Genomic DNA, 20,212 nt, shown 5'->3' with positions numbered 1-20,212 from the left:
TGCTTGGCGTTTGTAGCGGCCAGCTAGTGTTGGGCAAGTCAACGGTTGGCAGCCAAATAGCCACGCCAGGTAGCTGGCAGCGGGGTCCCTGGCCGGCAGAGGGAGAGCCATCCCTGGCCCTGGAAGGGGCCCGGCCTCAAGGAGGAGCTGCTGCTGCAAAGAGCCCTCCCAGCCTTTTGGGGGGTCTTTCTGTACGGGTAGAACCCCCTTCCCCCGCTTAGGAGGCCTCCCACGGAAATTCGCTACCAGCCAGCACCAGGTGAGGCCCCTTCAATGTAACCCTGACCTGCATTTTCTGAGACCCTCCAGCACGGTCCCACGATCTCAGCCACAGTTGGGATAAACCTGGCTTGGTTCAAGCTGGGACGATCAGTTACGCCCGAGAAAGCGTTTCTCTGCATCTGGGTTCACACGGTGACCCTGAGCTCCAGTCAGGGAAGCATTCACACAACAGGCTGAACCCTCTCACAAGAGACCTGCTGGCTGCATTTGGATAACGTGCAGAGGCTGGGGGCTTGTGTAAGTGACGATCCCTTGTGCCAATGCAGCCTTGCACCAACACCAAAGGTTCTGCAAGGAAAGCCTTGCACCTGCCATGTGCCCGAACGAACCACCTGTCGCAGCCGATGGAAATGGCCAACATCACACAATTGACCATAACACAATTGGCCCCCAACCTTTGGGGCACCAGGTTCGATGGGAGGAGGCTTTTCCATGGACGGGAGGGGCCGTGGCTTCACATGCTGCCTGCATTCTGCTGATGGGGCTGCGCTTGTGTGTGCAGCCTGGTTCCTAGAATAAGCCGTGGCCCAGTGCCAATCCACGGACGAGGGAATGGGGACCCTGAGCTACAAAGAGGGCTGCGTTTTCTCTCAGCCTTCCAGCATGTTGGGTGCTGTGATCCCTCCCGCCCCTTTGCTCACTGGCTGGAGGTGCCCCTAGCCTGCCCCCCCCCCCCGGCCCCGAGTGCGTAGAACCCCTGCAAGGGTGCCTCCAACGGCAGCCCTTAATGGGATACAAGAGTGAAAATTATGGAATGCACAGGGGAGTAATCACATCAACCTCCTAATTCCTTTTTAATTAAGCTTACATTGAGATTAAATGAAAATACATCAAGTTCAGGTTTCGTCCAGGCCCATTGAAGGATACCAAGGACGGGCGAGACAAGGTGGGCGTGACTGGCACGAGGCCGGATGGGCTTTTCTCCCAACCTGCGCATTTCCCCCTCCGTGGGCACCAGGCAGAAGGTGCGTTTAGATGTGTTTTATCACTCAACCAACTGCTTAAAATGCCAATGCTAAATCAGGTGGGCATTCCTGGCAGGCAGTTGGCAGGGGGCTGCCCTCTCCCCACAGCTGGTAGACGGACAGGGAAGCCACCTTGTGCGCTGAAGCCCCAGAGATGCCAGCCCTGCCCTCCTGCCCAAGAGTTTGGCACCCGGTTTGCTCCCATAGTGCTGCTTGGCTCACTTATGCTTGAATGTAGCGGGAAAAGTGTGGCAAGGGGGGGGGTGAGGTCTGCTGCACCCCAGTCAGAGGAGGAGGCCCCCACCCAGCCCACCCCAACCCACAAGGACCCCCAGCCTCTCACAGCAGCCTTCAGCCAAGGCGGGTCCCACCTGATGCCCCACCTGCAGCCAGGCTCCAGCATTTGGCCAGATGAGGCTCGCTTGGGGCGCCCCCCCCCCTTCTGCTGCTCCTTTCTGGCCAGCATCTCATGGCCAAGACTTGGGGGAGCCAATGACCAGCCCCCCCCCCCACTAAACTCTGCCTGGATCACCTGCAGGTCCCCTTCAGGTGGTCCTCCGGAGGAGATGGAGCCCCAGGCGCATCCGGGTGTCTGTTAGCCCCTCCTCTCCTGCCCAAGGTGCTGCCCCTCCCCCTCCCCCTCCCCCTCCTCTGTGGTGACTCAGAGCTTCACTGTCTTCCTGCTGAGCGGGGGCAGAAGAGATACCTGCGGTTACCCTGACAACGGCCATCTTCCCATCTCTTGAGGAGCACTAGAAAGGGGGACCATCTCCCCCCTCCCATGCAGGAGCGGTCCCTGTCCTGCCAGGACTCCTGCCCCACAACTGGGGAGAAGGGGCTTCCGCTGCTCCCTTCAGTGGCCCTGGGAGTCGGGCCCTGGGCTTTCGCACCCCACCACAGTGCAATTGACTTCCAGAGGGGGACCCCCTTCTTCCCACCCCTCCGCCCTCTCATCTCTAAATCAAGGCAAGACCCCCCCCCCCGTCTCTTTCCTGAAAGCCTGGCAAAGCAAATTCTCCTTCCTTGATCAGGGGATCAGGGCAGGGGGGTGGGAAATGCTGTTTATCCAGCAGGGGGGAGGGGGCTCCCTGGCTCCTTTGCCTGACTGGCTTTGTTTCTGCACTGCAACCCTGCTCTGAGCAGAGGGCCAAGGACTCCTCCTCCTCCTCCTCCTCCTCCTCGGAGCAGAGTTAATGGATTCCCCCCTCCCTTCTGGGAGCCTCCCCTCCCCTCCCAATGCTAACAATGCTCCCCTTGGGGGGGGGGGAGGGTTCTATGCATGCAAAACATTTGCTGGGGATCCAGTGGCAGCGGCCCAGGGCAGCTTCTGCTGGCAGGCAGCTCAACCGCCACGCTGGCCGGAGGGAGGGAGGGAGGGGGGAAAGGGGGGTGCTGGGCTCCCTTCCCCTGACCTTCAATCCAGCTGGAATGCTTTTAGGAGCCCACCCCCCCCCCCCGCTTGGCCAGAGCCCCCCCCGTCTCCTAATGACATGAAGGATGGACTGCCGCTGTGCAGTATTTCTGGGGCTGGCCTGGCAGGCTATCCTAAAACAGCAAGAACTCCTTCCAAAATACAGGCTGGATGTTTGTCCGTTGGGCCCTTGACCAGGCCCGGCCCCTTAAGACAAAGCCACTGCCCCATTCCCATGGCTGAGATGGCCAGGAGCGACAACCCCCTTCCCCCCATGAAGCTAACGGAAGAAGCTAAGAGGAGGCCGAACCGGGGAGCCCAGCGCCCAGCTCCATTCTGGTCCATCAGCTCCCCTTGCCAAGAGGGCTTCCCCCACCCCCAGGGCCCCTGGACAGGGCTGTGACCCCAAAACTCCTCCTGGCTCCTGTCCTGCCTCCCCCACGCCTGGCCTGCTCTCCCCACCCCTCTGCGGGTGCAATCCAACAAGCCCTGTGTGGGGTTCAGCCATCCGGTGGCACCTGCAGCTGACCTTCCACATGAGCCAACCTCCCCTCTGTCTGCAGCTCCTGCCCCCCCCCCCCACCCACCACATCCCAGGCCAGCTTGGGAGCTATTCTGTGCACGCGCGCGCGCACACACACACACACACACACACAGAGCCTAAAAGGCCCAACAGCCTCCCCGGATGCTGCAGCAGAGCTAGCAAAGCCCCCCCCCACCCCGTCCTCTGCTCTCTGGCGTTTCCATAGAAATAAATGTTTGTTTCCATCTGTTTCTGCTGGAGCTGGCCCCCACTTTGCCAAACAGCTGCCGGCTGCCTCCCAGCAGCCTCAGGCAGCCTGCAGAGGGGCCCAAGGCCCCAGAAGGGCCAGATTCTGGTTCCCACTGGCCCGAGGGGTGGGTGGGGCGCAGGAAATGGGGCTGCAGCCATTGGGGGGGGGGGGCATTCGGCCTGATGGCAGGAGGCATCGGGGCCACTTCCTGGGCTCGGACCCGGGGAAGGAAGGCGGGCCTCTTCCATTATTTATCAAGATAGCAAAGCTGGAAAAAGAGGCCCCTCCCTCTGAAAAGCCCTCCCCCCCTGAAGACCTGACCAAACTGATGGGAGGGAGGGAGGGAGGGGGGCAATTCAAGCCTTCCCCCCCCCCCCGGGCAGTGCAGTGGGAGACTTTCAGGGCACACAGAGGCCTTGGCAAAAGAGGCCCCCTTTCAGCCTTGAGCATCCGCAGGGCTCACCAGAAGGCCGGAGAAGAAGGAAGTGCCCACCCCCATGTTCCTACCAGCCTGGCCAAGATGCCCCCGGGAACCCAGCCCAGCTTCAAGTTGCCTGGCATGTGCCCAGAGCCCTCCACCCGAGACCCCATCTTGCTCCTCCTTTGCAAGCCACCTCCCTCCCCTTTCACATTGGGGTCCGATTCCCGGAGGCAGACAGCTCATTGGGGGGGGGGGGCTTTCTCTCCCTCCCTGAAGAAATTTTGGCTGCAGCCCACGGTTCTCCCACGAAAACATCGCCAAGGTTGCCACAGGAAGCGCTGTGCTCCCATGTGGCGTTCTTCACACAACACACACACACCGCTGGGGGCCCCCCTGTCCCTTATGGTGGGGCGAGCAGCGGGTGGATGTCTATGGTGCCTCGGGGCAAAATGATGTGGGGAAGAAAAGGGGGAATTTGTCTGTAAGAGTTTTCACTGCTGTCAACGAGGCCCCGTCTTCAGCCAGCCCATAATACCGCTGGCTCACCCAGGAGACACGCTTCCCTCCGAGAGTGGGACTGTGGGGTGGTATCCTGCCTGGTTACCCTCAAGGCGGGGAGCTCAGAACTCAGACTGAGGGTCCGATGATGCCCACCCACTGCCCGGATCGGCTGCCTCAGATCTTGCAGAGGGGGGGGGCATTGGAAGGAGACCCACAAGCGGCTCTATCCTCCAGAGTGCCCTGGGGCATGTGGGGCCGCAGCACCTCTCCAGGGCGGAGGGAGGTGGTCTTTCCAGCAGCCCCCTCCCCAACATCTTGGGGACCGAACCTGGGCACTGCTGAGGGGGTCTGTGCTGCACCGTGGGGGCCTCTGAAACAAGCCCCCCCCCCAAGTCCCCCGTGGGTCTGCCTGACTGGATTAACACATGGCATTGATCATCATTCACGGTCTGATTTTACCTACTCTGCTCAAACCTGAACCTTGCTCCTCCTAGTCCACCCCCCAAGCGGGGAGCCCTTTGGACCCAATTTCCTGGTGCCTGCCTGCCTGCCTGCCTGACGGGCGCTGGTGGCTGAGTGATCTGGAAGCCGCCCCAGGTGGAACCGTGGCCTGAAAGTCTGCCCCTCCCTCTTGCTTCATCCTGCAAACCGGGCAGGTTTTTGGGGGGGGGGGCGGGGAGGGGCAAACCTTCATTGTGTTGTGTTTCTGCGCAGAGTTTTGCCAACAAGGAGATGGATCCGTGCAAGGGGGGGGGGGGATGGGGAGAAACAGAAGTGGGATCTGATCTCAGACTCTTCATGGCCAGTTTTTGTTTTTCTCACAGACCAAAGGTGGAGTGAGATTGTGGGGGGGGGGGGGGGGAAGTGCTGTACCAGAACGGGAAGAAACACAAAAAGGTTGGAAAAAGAGCAAGACTGTTTCCATGGTGGAATCATGGTGGCCTTCAGCACCTGTGAAACATGAACGTAGGAACACTGGAAGCCGGGAAGGAGCCAAACGCCTGGAATAGCCGTAGGGCCTCACGGACGGAGGGGCCAAGGGGGAGATTTCGATCATGCAGATGAACAGATCAAAGGGTCCCCCCCCCCCCCCCCGGTGACGTCCGCCTTTTCTCCCCCTTCAATTCTGACAGGCAAGAAAAAAAAAATCCGCTAAGGGTACCAAGGAGCCCAGCTGGTTCCCTTCTGCCCTCCCTCCTCCTACCGGCACCTTTATAATTAAAAGCCTCAAAAACAGAGAACAAAACCGTTTTTGTTCCTGGTCTCCAGCAACAGAGAAGCAGCAGCAAAAAGGATATAAACCACGATGCAAATAAACTTAAGCCCCACCGCAGGTTTTGCAGCCTGCTTGCTTAGAATAAAACTCTTTTAATCAATTTATTTATTGATGGGATTAAATGGGGACTTATTTATTGGGATTAAATTAATCAGGATTAAAACAGGCTCTTGAGCCCCCAATGATTTAGACCACGTGGATTGCAAATATTTGTATGTCTCTGTAATGCAAATGTGATACTTTGTGCCAGGATATGATCACTAATAGGTCGCATTTGCTTAATAAAGCCCCCACCCTCACCAAAGAGCTGGCATGCGTCTCTGGCCTTCTGCCCGAGGGGCTTCGGTGGGCAAACTCCCCCTTTCGATTCTGGAGTCCTGGCTTGCCTGGACCTCCAGCCTGAGAGGGCTTCGCGGAAGACCCGATTGGGATTCAGACGATAGAATAAGACGGAGACCCCCGGTTAACGAATAGCAGGGGCACCCAGCACAGGGGGGGTGTGGGGGCACCCCGAGATCTGAGGAGGACCAGGCATTGGCACTCTCTCACACCCAGAGGTGCCCCAGGCTGGTAACCAGGAGAGCCCCCAAATCCCGACTGCACTGAGCCGCAAGGGCAAAAGAGAAGACCGGCCGATTGCACCTGCCGCTGCCCCCTCCTTTCCGGAGCCCTTTCCCATCCGCAGCTTCCTCCAGGGCGGAAGGTCTGCGGGTGGAGGAGAGCGAACTCTGGGCCAAGAGGGAGATCTTAAGAGCTGCGCACACATTTACCCAATGACTTCCCTGAGGCGTTCTGTGTCTGTTTTTCTTCACCTAAAATGTTTTCCCTGCTATTGTCTGGACGGCCAGCCAGACACGGCCTGGAAGAGACACAAGGAAATAGAGGGAGGGGAGGGAGGGGGAAGAATGAAGGACTCTGCAGAGACGGCCTTCCGTGGGAACCAACAGATTCGGTGCCAGTTCAGTATTTATCCCAGGGGGAGCGCAGTAAATTGAGGACTGCGGCAGGAAATTTGCTTAACTGCAAAAAGAAAAAAAGACTAATTATTTCCAAAGCAAAGGGCCACAACGTGCATGTCAAGCAGGCAGTGAGTTCCCTGCTTCCTTCTGGGTGGTGTGGAACCTGCACCCCTCTCAGCCCAAGATTGGGGTCTCAGTCCTGGACCCAGAAAAAGCAAAGCAGGCGGATGCTCCCCTGATGGACTAGCCCCCCCCCCCCCAGGGGGGGAATCATCCCCTGCCTCCTCTTTTCCTGCCCCCACCCTCAATTCTGGCAGACGCACACACCAATCTCTGCCATATTCTCTCTCATCAGCTGGCTGGGAGAAAGACTGGTGGTAGTTTCAGTACCGTTTTACAAAGCCTTAGAAAGGCCACAATCGGGATGTTTCACTCCGTCCTCTAGAAAGAGTGCAGAGAAGAGCAACTAAGACGTGATTAGGGGGCTGGGGGCTGAAACGTATGAAGAAAAGTTGCAGAAACTGGGGGTGTCTATAGTCTAACGGAAAGGAGGACTATGGGAACATGATAGCCGTCTCCCAGTATTTGAAGGGCTCCTGCAAAGATGTGGGGGGGGGTCAGTTTTCCAAAGCCCCTGAAGGCAGGACAAGAAACAATGGTTGGAAACTAACCAAGGCGAGAAGTGACCTGGAACTAAGCTAAGCCGTGAGAGCAGTTAACCACTGGAACTGCTGGCCTTCGGGAGTTGTGGGCTTTGAGACTGGACAAGCGTTTTTCCAGGGTGGCATAAGATCTCTTGCTTGAGCAGGAGGGGTTGACTAGAGGACCTCCAAGATCCCTTCCAACTCTGTTATCCTACGTTCTTGTAGGAAAACTGGAGGAAATGTCAGCATTCATCCGGAAGCATTCCTATCATCATCATCATCATCATCATCATCATCATCGTCATGGCTTGTCACAGTCACCCAGATGTTCAGACTGGATTTGGCATTTTTGTCTACCTGGTATCCAAGACCCTGGGATGGGTAGATGCAGATAGGCGACAGATATCATCGCAGGATGATGATGATGATGATGATTTGTTAAATTTATCTGCCGCCTATCTCATGGCTCTTCCTATACTCTCTGCCAGGGCCTGGATGCTGGCACAACCCCGACTAAGGGCATGTTCAGCAGCAAGAAAGACTTGGCAGAAGCGGGGAGAAGCGGAGGACCCAGAAAGCTCCGACTCCCACTTTCAAACCAGAGGATATTTTTGCTCCCAAGAATGGTCCAGAAACAGGGCAGAGAAGTCGGCTGACCAGCCTGGGGAGACTTCCTCACAAATGGCACAAGACAAAGAAATATTTGTCTCCCGTCAGGAATGACATCCAATAAATAATCAGGGAGGGAGGGGGGAAGCTGGGGAGGGAGAAGCGCCCTGTGAAAATAACTGAAGAGCTTCAAGGGTAATCAGTGTTAGGAAAGGGGCAGGAGAGACCCATAAACCCGCCAGATAAAAGCTCTCTGTTTGGAGGCCAGCGAAGGGAAGGAAAACTCAAGGCAGAGATAAGCAGGAAGACTGCAGTTTCAAAACCACACACAGAGAGAGACAGAGAGGCACAGAGACAGAGGCACAGAGACAGAGAGGCACAGAGACAGAGAGGCACAGAGACAGAGAGGCACAGAGACAGAGGCACAGAGACAGAGGCACAGAGACAGAGAGGCACAGAGACAGAGAGGCACAGAGACAGAGAGGCACAGAGACAGAGGCACAGAGACAGAGAGGCACAGAGACAGAGGCACAGAGACAGAGGCACAGAGACAGAGGCACAGAGACAGAGAGGCACAGAGACAGAGGCACAGAGACAGAGAGGCACAGAGACAGAGGCACAGAGACAGAGGCACAGAGACAGAGAGGCACAGAGACAGAGGCACAGAGACAGAGGCACAGAGACAGAGAGGCACAGAGACAGAGAGGCACAGAGACAGAGGCACAGAGACAGAGAGGCACAGAGACAGAGGCACAGAGACAGAGGCACAGAGACAGAGAGGCACAGAGACAGAGGCACAGAGACAGAGGCACAGAGACAGAGAGGCACAGAGACAGAGGCACAGAGACAGAGAGGCACAGAGACAGAGGCACAGAGACAGAGAGGCACAGAGACAGAGGCACAGAGACAGAGAGGCACAGAGACAGAGGCACAGAGACAGAGGCACAGAGACAGAGAGGCACAGAGACAGAGGCACAGAGACAGAGGCACAGAGACAGAGGCACAGAGACAGAGAGGCACAGAGACAGAGGCACAGAGACAGAGAGGCACAGAGACAGAGGCACAGAGACAGAGGCACAGAGACAGAGAGGCACAGAGACAGAGGCACAGAGACAGAGGCACAGAGACAGAGAGGCACAGAGACAGAGGCACAGAGACAGAGGCACAGAGACAGAGAGGCACAGAGACAGAGAGGCACAGAGACAGAGGCACAGAGACAGAGGCACAGAGACAGAGAGGCACAGAGACAGAGAGGCACAGAGACAGAGGGGCCAGCTGGGTGGGCAGCCAAGCACCAGAAGGACCAGGGAGAGGACAGGGGCCATTTCGCAGCCCCTGCTCCAAGGGCCGGTGGTTGGGCAGCAGGGATGCCGGTCTCTGCTGGGCTGCCTGGATCTTGAGCAGCCAAGGCTTGGCCTTCTGGTGATGGACTCTGCGGCCACAACCGCTGCAGCCCAGGCTCAGCCGGCTGGTGACTGCACACCCGTCCCTGAGTGAGACAGACGGAGCATTTTCTGAGCCCCCCTTGAAGGCAGGACCTGGGCGAGCAGGCGCTTCCCTTTGGCCTCTGCCAAGGTGCCACAGAAGCCGAAATGGAAAGCATGGGATGGTCCTCCACTTGCCAGCAAGCCTAGGCAGGGAAGAAGCCCCAGAGGGAGAAGGGCCCCCAAAGCGTTGCTCTGAAGGAGGCATTTCTGCTGCCCCATCGCTGCAACCCCCAGGTGGGACACTTGACTGGGCCATAATGCATTGCTCCTTTGCTGAACGGGCTGGGTGGCAGCGTTGGGTGACGGTACGCTATTCAACAGGGCGAGTCCTCCTCCTCCTCACGACAACCAGCCGTTATGGCTCCACCTGAGGGGGCCAGGCTGCTCAGGGCTCCCATGGGGTTTTGGGCAGCCCTACAATGCGCAGGAGCCTCTTACTAAACAGTCCCCTTGAATGCAACACAGGGATGGCTGTGTGTTTGGTTGCATATTTTTGGACGTGTGTGTGTGTGAGAGAGAGAGAGAGAGAGCGCACCTAAGTAGAAACACTGCACAACCGAGTCAGCCGCTGTCCTTCCACACACGCTCCTTCTGCTCCCACGCGGCTTGCTCCAGCCAAAGCTGCTTGCTCTGAGGTGAACCAACCCGCGGTAACACCTTCCCTGCTGTCCCAGGGCCACAGCAACATGGAGAGTCAAGTCAAAGCTCTTCACCAACTCTCGGCCTTCTTAGCTGGGCAGCCGACATGGAGGCTCCTCCCAAGGAGCACCGAAGGGGGAAAAGGGAAGCTGCCTCTTCAGGAAGCTCCTTCTGGAGCCCAATGCCAGGGACCTGCTCAGGCCTGGGGGGGACGAAGGAGGGGCAGCTCTGAGGGGCAATTCGGCCACCGGCCTCTGAGCTTCCCCTGCTGGTTCCAGGACCATGGAGAGCAGGCCCAGAGGATCTCTCGGAGCCCTTCATGGCTTCTGACAAGGAATCAGAGATCCACCCTCGGGGCAGGTGGCAACATGGGATCCGGTGCTGGGAGGTCCTCGCTAGAGGTTTGGGTGTCCTCCCTCCTTGACCCTCGTCCGCAAGTGTACCAAGAAACGGCTAAAGGTCTGCTAAGAGGAGAAACCAGAAGCCTTCTCCAGCCTCCCTGCCTCTTTTCTCAGGCCTCTGCTAAACAGTTCTCTCCCCCCTTTTCTTTCTCTCTTTTACTGATCTGCCATATCGGAAACCCAGCCTGAAGAGGATGAATTTGCATTTCAAATCATTATTTGTTGTTATGACAACACAGGATAGATCACACACACACACACACACACACACACACACACACACACACACTTCCTCTTTCTGGGCTTTTGAACAAATCAATCAGTCAATCATCATCATCATCATCATCATCATCCACCTTATGATGTTCAAGTAAAATTTTAAGCTCTGACCTTGCCCAGAGATCGCCTTTCTCCCCCCCCCCCCTGCTCCGAGTGTGGGAAGCAGGGGAAAGGAAACCAAAGGAGGGAGACACACACGGGTGGGCAGGGGGCTTGAGGTGGGAAATGCGGCTGTCCCAGGAAGAAAAAGCCGGAGCCCCCCTCCCCTCTTGCCGGAGAAGGACAGGCTCCTTTCTGGGGAGCCCAACCACAGCAAAGGCCTCTCTTCCTGAAGGGAGGGAGGGAGGGAGGCAGGGGCTGTGGGCCCTGGGGGCAGGTGGGTTCTCACTCTGCCCCCCCCCCCGTAAAGCCCTGGTCTCTTGTGGATTGAGTAAGGGCCGAGCCTCCTTCCGTCCGCAGCCCCAATGATGGCTCCAGCTCCACTTCTCCAGAAGCTCTGGCAGAGACTTGCAAGGAATGGAGAAGGAGCAAGACACCCAAAGGCTTCTTCCATGAGGCTAGTTCTCAGTGAGGCCTGAAGAACAGCTGCCTCCCTGACCCAGTAGCAGGGTGGCTGCCCATCCGCTTACCCTTAGCCTCTAGGTCAAAGGAATGGGTGCCACGCTGGCACAGACAATCCGAGCTCCTGCTTACCAGGCACCTGGCTTTTTCAGGTGAAAGAAAGCAGAACTGGAGGGCACTGAGGCCTCAACGTGTAATCCCAGCTCCCCTGCTTCCATCTCACCCTGGGCACTTTTATTTGAACTACTGCCATCTGGCAGACGGCACAGGATAATAAAAACAAGGACAAAGAGGCTGGAAAAGAGCTTCTATCCCAGGGCAGAAACCATATTGAATTCTACAGTGTAGGGCAATATTGGGTTTTCAATTCCCATTATATGGAATGCAAAGGATGCGTGTTTGTGTTTTTATTTTTATAATTGCAGTGTGCACTGAAGACGGCATTTAATTTTGTGGTACCATGTGCAATGACAATAAACTAACCTAACCTAAACTTGCTATGGATGCCTCTCCTCCCTCTGGAAATGCTCCCCATCCTAGGAGCATTCTCCAAAGAGCTGGGGAAACGGTGCCACTCTGCTCGGCAGGAAGGAGGGCAGGTGCTGGAGAAAGACTGGCAGGGCCTGGGCCGAAGCTCCCCCCACCTGTAGTAACTATTGGGGCGACTCTCCCTCCCACCTCGTGCTGTGGCTGTCCACACATTGTATGTGGCTGTTTGTGTGTGCGGGGGGGGGGGAGATAAGAGACAGTCGGAGTTCATGTGTCTATTTGGTGTTCCAATTTTTTGACAAGGCAAGCCCAGTTATGCAAATATATCTTCCTAATGTATAGTGTTAACACATTTATGTACATGACTTTTATAAATATTTGCATTGCTGTGCAGATATTTTTCACACACACACACAGACACAAAAACACACAATATACTGTACACACACATTGTACATGTGTAATTTCCAGAATGTTCTACTAGCTGAAGTTGGGCCTTTTAAACTCATCTCTGGAGATTTGATTGAAATTTCAGCTTCTGTTCCAATTTCTTTTGCATTAAACTAAATGATTAAAAACACAGAAGTATCTTTCGGCACAATATTAGCCTAATCATCTTCCATGAATCTACGCAGGAAGCCGCCCTGCCCTCAAGGCATCCGAGCCCCGGATTCCCCTCCAGGGCAGCCGCAGAAAGAGCCAATGGGAAGGGAAGGCCGTTCTGCTCCGTGCACCCCATGAAAGCTGTGGGGCAGTGCAGCTTGGCCGGCCGGGCTTTCACCGCAAGCACCTCCCCCCAGAATTCACAGGTAAACCGCCCCCTTTGATGGCGCAATTTGCTTTGCTTCCTTCGTTAGAAAGAAACCGAAGAGTCAGAAAGTCTCAGTGAAACTAAACACACCGCTATCCCCTATTGAGCCTTTCCTATCTGACAAATTACAGGAGTTGATACTCCCTCTTTTTTTCCATTAAGGTGGCAAATGTCTCTGACAAATTAATCAAGGTAATCGCTCTCCAAATACCGTGATTTATTCTAGTGGCCTTAATTAGATCTTGATGGCCAACTGTGAAAATTAGGGCCTGTAATTCACAAGTTGTGGCAAGGCGCTGATGTTTATTAACCTCGTGGCTTCAAACCCAGAACATTTCCGGTTTTCAAGCACCTTCAGAAAAATCTGCCCATGATAACAAATTCCCAATTATATTTCCAGATGAAAACTAGCCAGGCGTAGAACAAGCCAAAGGGACGATTGCTATGCAGGTGGGGCCCACCTTGAAAAGGTCCCCAAATCCCAGAAGAGAAATATTTGGAAACATCTCAGCCGGCACAGAGGGATACGGAGGGGGGAGGGGAGGGGGGGTGTTCCTTTCAGCTGAGGAAGAGGGAAGGGGAGGAGACCTCCACCCCAGGAAATTGCCCCCCTCCTGCCCTCAGGTACCACCTGGCCAGGAAGGTGAACAGGAAATGCACCTCACTGGTGCTGGCAGGTGAGAACACGGCCCTTCCCCTCTGAAGCTAACGGTTAGTGCTCGTAACACCCCATGCGCGTTAGCCAAGAGCGCAGGTGGCTCTTCTCCTCCTTCCCAGAAACAGACAGGCGAACCAGAGCTGAGCAAAACTTCAACCTGGGCCAAAGTTAACAGCAACGATCAGAGGGTTTCCGTGGGGTCAACCTTGCTTCCCACACCAGCATTCCCAGCCAGGGACCCAGCTCGGCTGCCTGTGCACAGAAGGGCCTGCAACCTGTACTTGCTGCACCGCCAACGTGTCCCGGCTCAGGACATGCAACGGATGCCAGTGAAGCCTCCAGAGCAGGGCAGGCTCCCCTGGTCCCACCGGAGCACCTGCTAAAACCAAGGGAGGGGAAGAAGAGCTGGCTGCCTTCAGCCATGAGGGGCTGGCTGGGGGGGCTGGAGCTCCATGGGAACACCTGTGCCGTGCGTGCGTGTGTGTGTGTGTGTGTGTGTGTGTGTGTTCTGGAGAGCTGCTGGCCCAACTCCTCCTGCCATTTAGGCTTTTCCTGGGCTTGGGGTAGGAGGGGATGGGGGGCTTTTCTGGCCCTCCAGAGGAGCAGAGGCAGCGTCTCCGGCAGAATTCATACGCCCAGGTGTGTCTCTGCTGCAAGCGGGACTCTCGGCCGGCTTCCCCAGGGGAGACCCACAGGCACCTAGGGGAGATGCCCACGGAGGGCAGAGGCCACAGAACATCTGGAGTCCCCCCTGTCAGGATTTCCCAAACGCAAGGAAAGGGGCCCCGGGCTGTGCTCCTTCAGGCTAGGCCACCGGGGGAGGCTTCAGCTCAGCCCTGGGTGAACCCAGCCAGCCCGGTTTCAAAGCCATGGTTTAGCGTGTTGCGAGAAGCGAGCCGAGCTGCACTTGGCAGGGCGAGTGGATCCCCCTCAGGAGGCCCGCTGGCTGGTCGTCCTGGGGAGGAGGGAGGGGGCTTACCTGGGCGTCCATCAGCAGCTGGGTCATGAGGGACATGGACCTCCTGAGGGTGCCGCTCTCGGCGGGCAGGAAGGCCTGCAGGGAGCCGTCGTCCTCCTCCAGCGCCTGGGCCTTGTGGACGATGAAGTCGGAGATCTGGTCGTTCAAGGTGCGGAGCGACTGGACGGCTGAGGAGAAGGAGGGCAGGACACGGGGCTCACCTCCAGGTAGCGGCAGCTGGGAGAGGCCACCTCCCACCAGGGAGGCAGAGAACCGGGGAGGAAAGGCGGCAGAGCCCTCCGTCCCACAACCCGAGAGAAGCAGCGGCGGCAGCTGCAGGAACGGGGCAGCGGGGCGGGAGCCAAAGGGTGGCCATGCCCCTCTCCGTCGCTGAACCCCGCTTGGCAAAGCTAGCCGGGATGCGAGGGGCCCCCGCCCGCCCACTCAGTTCCCTCCCCAAACCCACCAACGCCTTCAGGCCAGGCCCAGCCCGAGCAGCGGCTGAAGGTGCCTTCCTTGCGGGAGGGAAGAGCAGCCGAGGTCTTCCGAAGGGCCGGGGAAAGGGCTCCCCTCAGATGCCCTCGCCCAGAAGGCCTCCACCCCCGGCCTCTCCCACAGCGTCACAGGGGACTTTGGTGGGGGAGGGCGTCCGAAGGGCCAGGCACGGCTCCCGGCGGAGGGTTCGGTCAGGCCGGCCCGCTTCATGCCTGGCCGAGCGCGGTCCCCCCGGACAACCCCCGCAGACGGTGCTTTCCTTTGGACGGGAGCCAGGCTGACTCGGCTCGGGCTGCCCTCAGGCGCACCACGCTGACCCCCCCAGCCAAGGCCAAGAGGGAAGCGGGCAGGCGGCTCCCTCAGCCTTTTCCCGCCCGGCCTCTGGCTTCCCACCAGGAGGGAGTGGGGAAGGGGCTCTAGCCAGAAAGCCGCCCCAAAGCCACCCAAGATCGCGGGATTCTCCCGCCGGAGCTGGCCGAGAGCGCGTGGCTTTCTGGAGGGGGGCGTCTCGGGTGGGGGGGACGGGACGCCTGTTGAGTTTGGTGACCTTGCAAGATCCTGCGGGAGCCTCCACCCACCCACCCACCCCGCTCTGGCCCAGCGATCTTGAGGGAGGGAAAGGCCGTTGGGCGTCGGGGAGGGGCTAGCCAATGTCCAGGGAGACTCTGGGCAGCCCTTGAGGGAGGCAGTGCTCCATGTGGGGCCACAAAGGGCCCAGAGCTGCTCCTGAGGGAGAATTTCCCATGAATGCTTTCTGGCATCTTCTGGAAGACCTGGGGGGAATGTGGATCTGCAGGAGGGTCCGCCATGAAGGCCTTGAGCCCAAGACCCCCAGAATGGCACTGGCGGAGGCTGGCTTCTCTTGCTGCCTCCTCGCCCCCCGCTCCCCTGATGGGCTGGGAAGGGAAGGAGCCTCCTTGGCCCAAAGGCAGGAGGGAGAGTCTGCAGGGGCCTAGCAACCAGACAAAGCCACCCACTTGTCCCCTCCGGCTGCATCTCCTGCCCAGGGCGTAAGGGCATAAGGCACCCTCTCCAATGCTGACCCACAAGGGAAGGGGGCAGGAGAGCTGCACGGTCCTTGCGGGGGAATGGGAGTCAAGGAGTCAGAAGCTGAGGCTCCATAAAGGTCCCCCACACCTCCCAGCCACCCACCTCAGGAAATGGGAGATTAACCGCCATGGGGATATTGGGTCTTCTCCCCCCCCCCCCACAAGAGGCAGTGTGTGTGTGTGTGGGGGGGTGTTTGTGTGTGTATCAGAAGGTCCAATGGTCCAAGGGGAAGAGCAGGGAAGCCGGGTGACAGCTTCAGAGCTCAGCTTTCATCCTTCTGAGGAGTCCTTTCAGGGAGAACTTTCCTCCTCACAAGAGGAAGGAGCCCTTGGCGAAGGATCTTGCCGCGTCCCCTGTGCATGGCGCTCAGCCTTCCTGGAGCTTGGACCCCTGGAGCAAAGGGCCAACTTTAAAAAAGCTGCCTTGCTGTAGCCTGAGAGCCTCCAGCAGAGAAGGAGGGAATTTCAGGCTGCCACCTGAATTCAGAGAAAACCCTGGCAGGCGGGCCGATTCGTCCTTCAAGCCAGAAACGCTTCTCCTCTTTAAGGTCAGAAGCGACGGGGGCTTCTTCCAAGCAGACTCTGTCTCCCTCTCCTGGTGCTCCCTGGCCCTCACGGGCCCCACTGGGGAGAAAACCCCCTTCCAGACCTTATCGAAATCCAGGAGATCATCTCGCACAAGAGCCGGACGTGGCTCTGATCGGCCCCGTTGGTCAGTTCCTGAAGGGGGCACCTGGAGTCTCTTGGGAAAGTTGTTTGACCCACGGCAAGCCTCTGCTTTTCCCTCAGGAGGGTCTTTTCCCTCTGGCCCTGTCTGCTTCTTTTGACTGCAAGGACACCCAGTCCTTTTATTCCACCTTCTAAATATATCCTACCCAAAGCTCCCTGCAAGATGGCAGAGCAGGAGGCCTCGATCCTTACGGGCAAAGGCCAAAGAATTCTCGGCTGCAGCGGCTGGGAAGTTACAGAGAGCCCAGCTCCCCTGGGCCTGTTCGGCAGGGATAGACTCAAAGCTGCCAAGCTGGGAGGCTTGGGGGGCCTCCTGCCGAAACATTCACCTGTCACAGGAACAGGAAGGAAGGCAGAGGACTTTCCCCAAAGCTTCTCTTAGCAGAAGAAACCCTCCTTCATCTCGGAATCTATGCTGGTTAAAAACAATTTCATTGTCAAGTACCTTTCTTTGCTGATTGGATGTGTGTCGTGACTTTGCCCAAAGATAAAACTGTTTTAAAACAAAGCAGGGGGGAAGTGAGATTTTTGTCTAAAGTCCTGAAATAAATCTGCTAGTTCTGTTTTTTGTTTTTTTCAAATAACGGCAGAGGGTCCCGGAAAGCCCTTTTTCTGCCACCGTCCGTATCTTCTGCCTGAAGGACCAGGGGCAGCAAAGGGCCCTTCCGACCACTGCAACCCCTCTGAGCCAACCGGCTTCCCCTTCCAGGCCAGCAACCCTGCCTGGCGCAGTGGCTGAACTGCACGAAGACAGCAACCAGCTCCAAACGGGCCGGTTCTGAGTTGGCACACACCAGGTAGGCGGGCAGCTTTCTCTCCCACCAACTCACGGTCGCCCTCCTGAAAATAAAATGTCCGAAAGAAGCCGGATCCCCTGAGCCCCCCCCCTCAGGGACTCTTTTGCTGCAGCTGGCAAGAGGGAGGGGGGCCCTTGCTGGGCCTTCTCCTGGGGGAGTCTCCCTCTTTGCTCTCCCTGGATTCTCCCGGAGAAAGAGCTTCCTCTGCGGGCTGAGTGGCTGCATGGGCAGCCGAGGAGGAAGGGGCCAAAGCCTGCCGAGGAAAGCTGTGGTGGGCACCAGCCTGGCAGGGGGAATGGCCTGCAGGGACAGGCATGGAGCCCCCTGCCCTCGGGTCGCTCTTATCAACCCCACCAAAGCAGCACCAGAAGCATCCAGCATCGCTTTCCATGTTCAGGAAATGGCCCCTCCAGACAACAGCTGCCTTGCGTCAATTCCTCCCCAGTGGCTGGGGGGGGGGGGACTCCCTTTCGGGCCCACAGGGCCAGCCGCCCGCTTAGCGAGGCAACACGTGGCCGTCTCCGCCTGAGCCAATCCGGCTGCTCTGGAGGGGCTGCATTTGAACAGGAGCTGCGAACTAATAGAAGGCAGGCGAGCGTTTGCCTCTGTCGGGGCCAAAGCGCAGAGGGGCTTCCCGGCCAGATGTGGCGGCTGGCCTCCCCTTTCCCTTCATTCCTCCTCAGCCAAGACGCATCGGCAGCAGGGCTCCCCACTAGGATGATGCCACAGAAATTGAGACAAGACTACTACTAACCTCCACCCCCCCCTTTAATTCATCCCGTTTTTTCTGGCTCTGCCTCCCTTGAGGACTGGAGCCCTGCAGCGTGCAACTGAAAGGCTGACCGCACGGGACTGCCCGTTGCCTCTCCCAGATTGCCCTGGAAAGGTGGGCCCAGCTTAGTCCAGTAGCACCCCAGCACCTGCCGGGACGCCCAGGAAACTCTCCCCATTATCCCCTCAGAGCAACTAGGAGAAGGTGAGCAGGGAGGGACTTGAACCAGCAACGTGCCCGGTCCAGATCCTCTGCATTTCCCTTCAGCCCACACGCCCAGCAGAATGGGAGGGGTGGTCCGTAACGTCCTTCCCACCTGGAAGCACCGAACCCAGAACTCTCCCGGCTGGTTCAGGGCCCTCCCAGCGAGGGCAGCGGAGGAGCTGGGACAACGGCTACATCGGCCGCCTCCACTCCTTCCGGCTCAGGTGCCCCGTCCCCAATAACGCCACCCGGCTTCCTTAAGCAAAGCCCACTTCCGAGGAGCCGCACGGGTGAAGCCTCGCTTCTTCCCTCCAATGACAGCCCCGACTTTGAAGGAGCCTCCGTGGGAAAGGCTGCACAAGGAGGCAGGCGCACAGGAGCATCTGTGGACGGGGCTCTTCTCCTGCCGGTGCATTTGGGGAGGATGTTTGGATTGGCCCACCTCTGCCTCTCATCCCCCAGCGTTCCCTCCCTCTGCCTCCCCGGCTGCCAAACCTGGGGCCTATGGACAGCCGATTCCCCCTCCAGGGGCTTGCAGCAGAGGCCTGTCATCCTCCCCCCTCCATTCACCCCCCCCCTCTTACCTGCCTCCAGAAGTTGACACTGATGGCCGAACACCTGCGAGAAGGTGACCGGACTGGTGGTGTCCACAGATGAGGCCTCCATAGCAGCTTCCGCAGGTCTCCTGCCCCCTCTAGTGAAGCAAACGGGCAGGAAATCAACCTTCTGTGGCCAAACTCCCTCCCCCCCCCCCAATAAACCTTCAAGCCTCTCCAGTCCCCGGGCTCAATTTCAGGAGCTCCTGGACGACCGAATGCTTTCTTTTCCTGCCTGGGGAAATCAGGCGATTCCCCCAGAGTTGAGAGATCAACTCTCCTTTTGGTGAGGGAGCCTGGCAGGACACGTCCCTCCTCCTAGGCTTTGGCAAACCTCCCGGAGCCAGAGCAACCCCCCCCCCCCCCACGGGTCCAGACAGCAACATCCGTGCCTTGTTAAGAATCCGGCCAGCACCCCCCTTGGTTGGGCTCCCAGGAACCGGTCTTAGGACTCCTCGCTGAAACCGTACAATGCTCAGGATGGTGGTGGTGGGTGGCACTTTGGGATGGAGTCCGATACAAGGAGGGGGGGGGGCTCTTCCTCCCCCCCCCCAGGCCCCTGCTTACCTAATGCATCTCTCTGGTCCTCTCGGTCCTGCAGCTGAGCCCCTCGCCCGGCACCAGCATCTCCTCCAGCCGCCTGCCCTCCCTCCCTGGGCTGAGAGCGGGAAGGGGGAGGAGCCAAGGAGCGTCACTGCTGACGTCGCCCTCCTGCAGTCTCTCCTCCCAGGCCGCTCATGCGAAACAGGGGAGGGGGAGGGGGAGGGAGGCCCCCGGCCCCATAGATCCCCATCATGCCCTGTCAATCCCAAGGCAGAGACCGGTCCCTCCTGCCTGTATTGGCCTTCCGTAACCAGCCCCCCCCCCCCTTAAGCTGGAGCCGGGAGAGAGCAGGGAAGGTGTAGGGATAATTAGCTGGTTTGTGGAGAGGAGTCCAGCTTGGAGCTCAGCATCTGGGATGCCAAAGACAAGGGAGTTGACCCCCCCCCTCCGCACAACTCACCAGCAGCCTTCAGGAGCCTCCCCTGGAATCTGCCCCCCCCCCCCCAAAGACTCCTCTGAGAGGACGGAGCACTTCAGTCCCTGCAGGGAGCCAGTGATTCTAGCCCTCCCCGGGGTCCCCCCTTTCCTTGCCTCTGACTGCCTCCTGGGAGGGGAGGGAGGGCTGGGAAACCACCGTTCCCCCCCCCCCATACAGGCACCCAGAGGCTTTTCTGTGGATTCCCAGATCCTCTAGCAGACTGAATCCCCCTGCGCCTTTTTCCAAGCCCCCACGTTCCCTTTGGGATCAGCGCAAGGCCAAGGCCCCCGTGAGGCTCCCCAGGTCAGCTCTGCTGCCTCCCAGGCCAAACTGGCCCTCTCCGACTCCCCCCCCCCCGACTCAGTTTCTGCCATCTTTCACTGGGGTGGGTGGGGGGAAGAGCCTCAGCTGTCTGTCTGCAATGG

The 20,212-nt window shown here is 58.2% G+C and overlaps 1 protein-coding gene across 1 annotated transcript; it reads right to left on the bottom strand.

Annotated features, from left to right (window-relative positions):
* Window positions 1–5,748: 5,748 nt before the first annotated feature.
* On the bottom strand, window positions 5,749–19,763 carry LOC116518292 (putative uncharacterized protein C1orf196). Its single transcript, XM_032231597.1, has 4 exons — window positions 19,334–19,763; window positions 18,755–18,864; window positions 14,146–14,312; window positions 5,749–6,649 (listed from the first exon to the last, which is right to left on the bottom strand). Exons 2-4 carry the CDS (start codon window positions 18,834–18,836, stop codon window positions 6,590–6,592), a joined length of 309 nt encoding a protein of 102 aa, XP_032087488.1. The 5' UTR covers window positions 18,837–18,864; window positions 19,334–19,763; the 3' UTR covers window positions 5,749–6,589.
* Between the last annotated feature and the right edge of the window lie 449 nt (window positions 19,764–20,212).

The sequence above is a fragment of the Thamnophis elegans genome, chromosome 15 (assembly GCF_009769535.1).
Source record: "Thamnophis elegans isolate rThaEle1 chromosome 15, rThaEle1.pri, whole genome shotgun sequence".
NCBI lineage: Eukaryota > Metazoa > Chordata > Lepidosauria > Squamata > Colubridae > Thamnophis > Thamnophis elegans.
The sequence above is the reverse complement of the archived record's forward strand: the minus strand, read 5'-3'. Positions and strand labels throughout refer to the sequence as shown.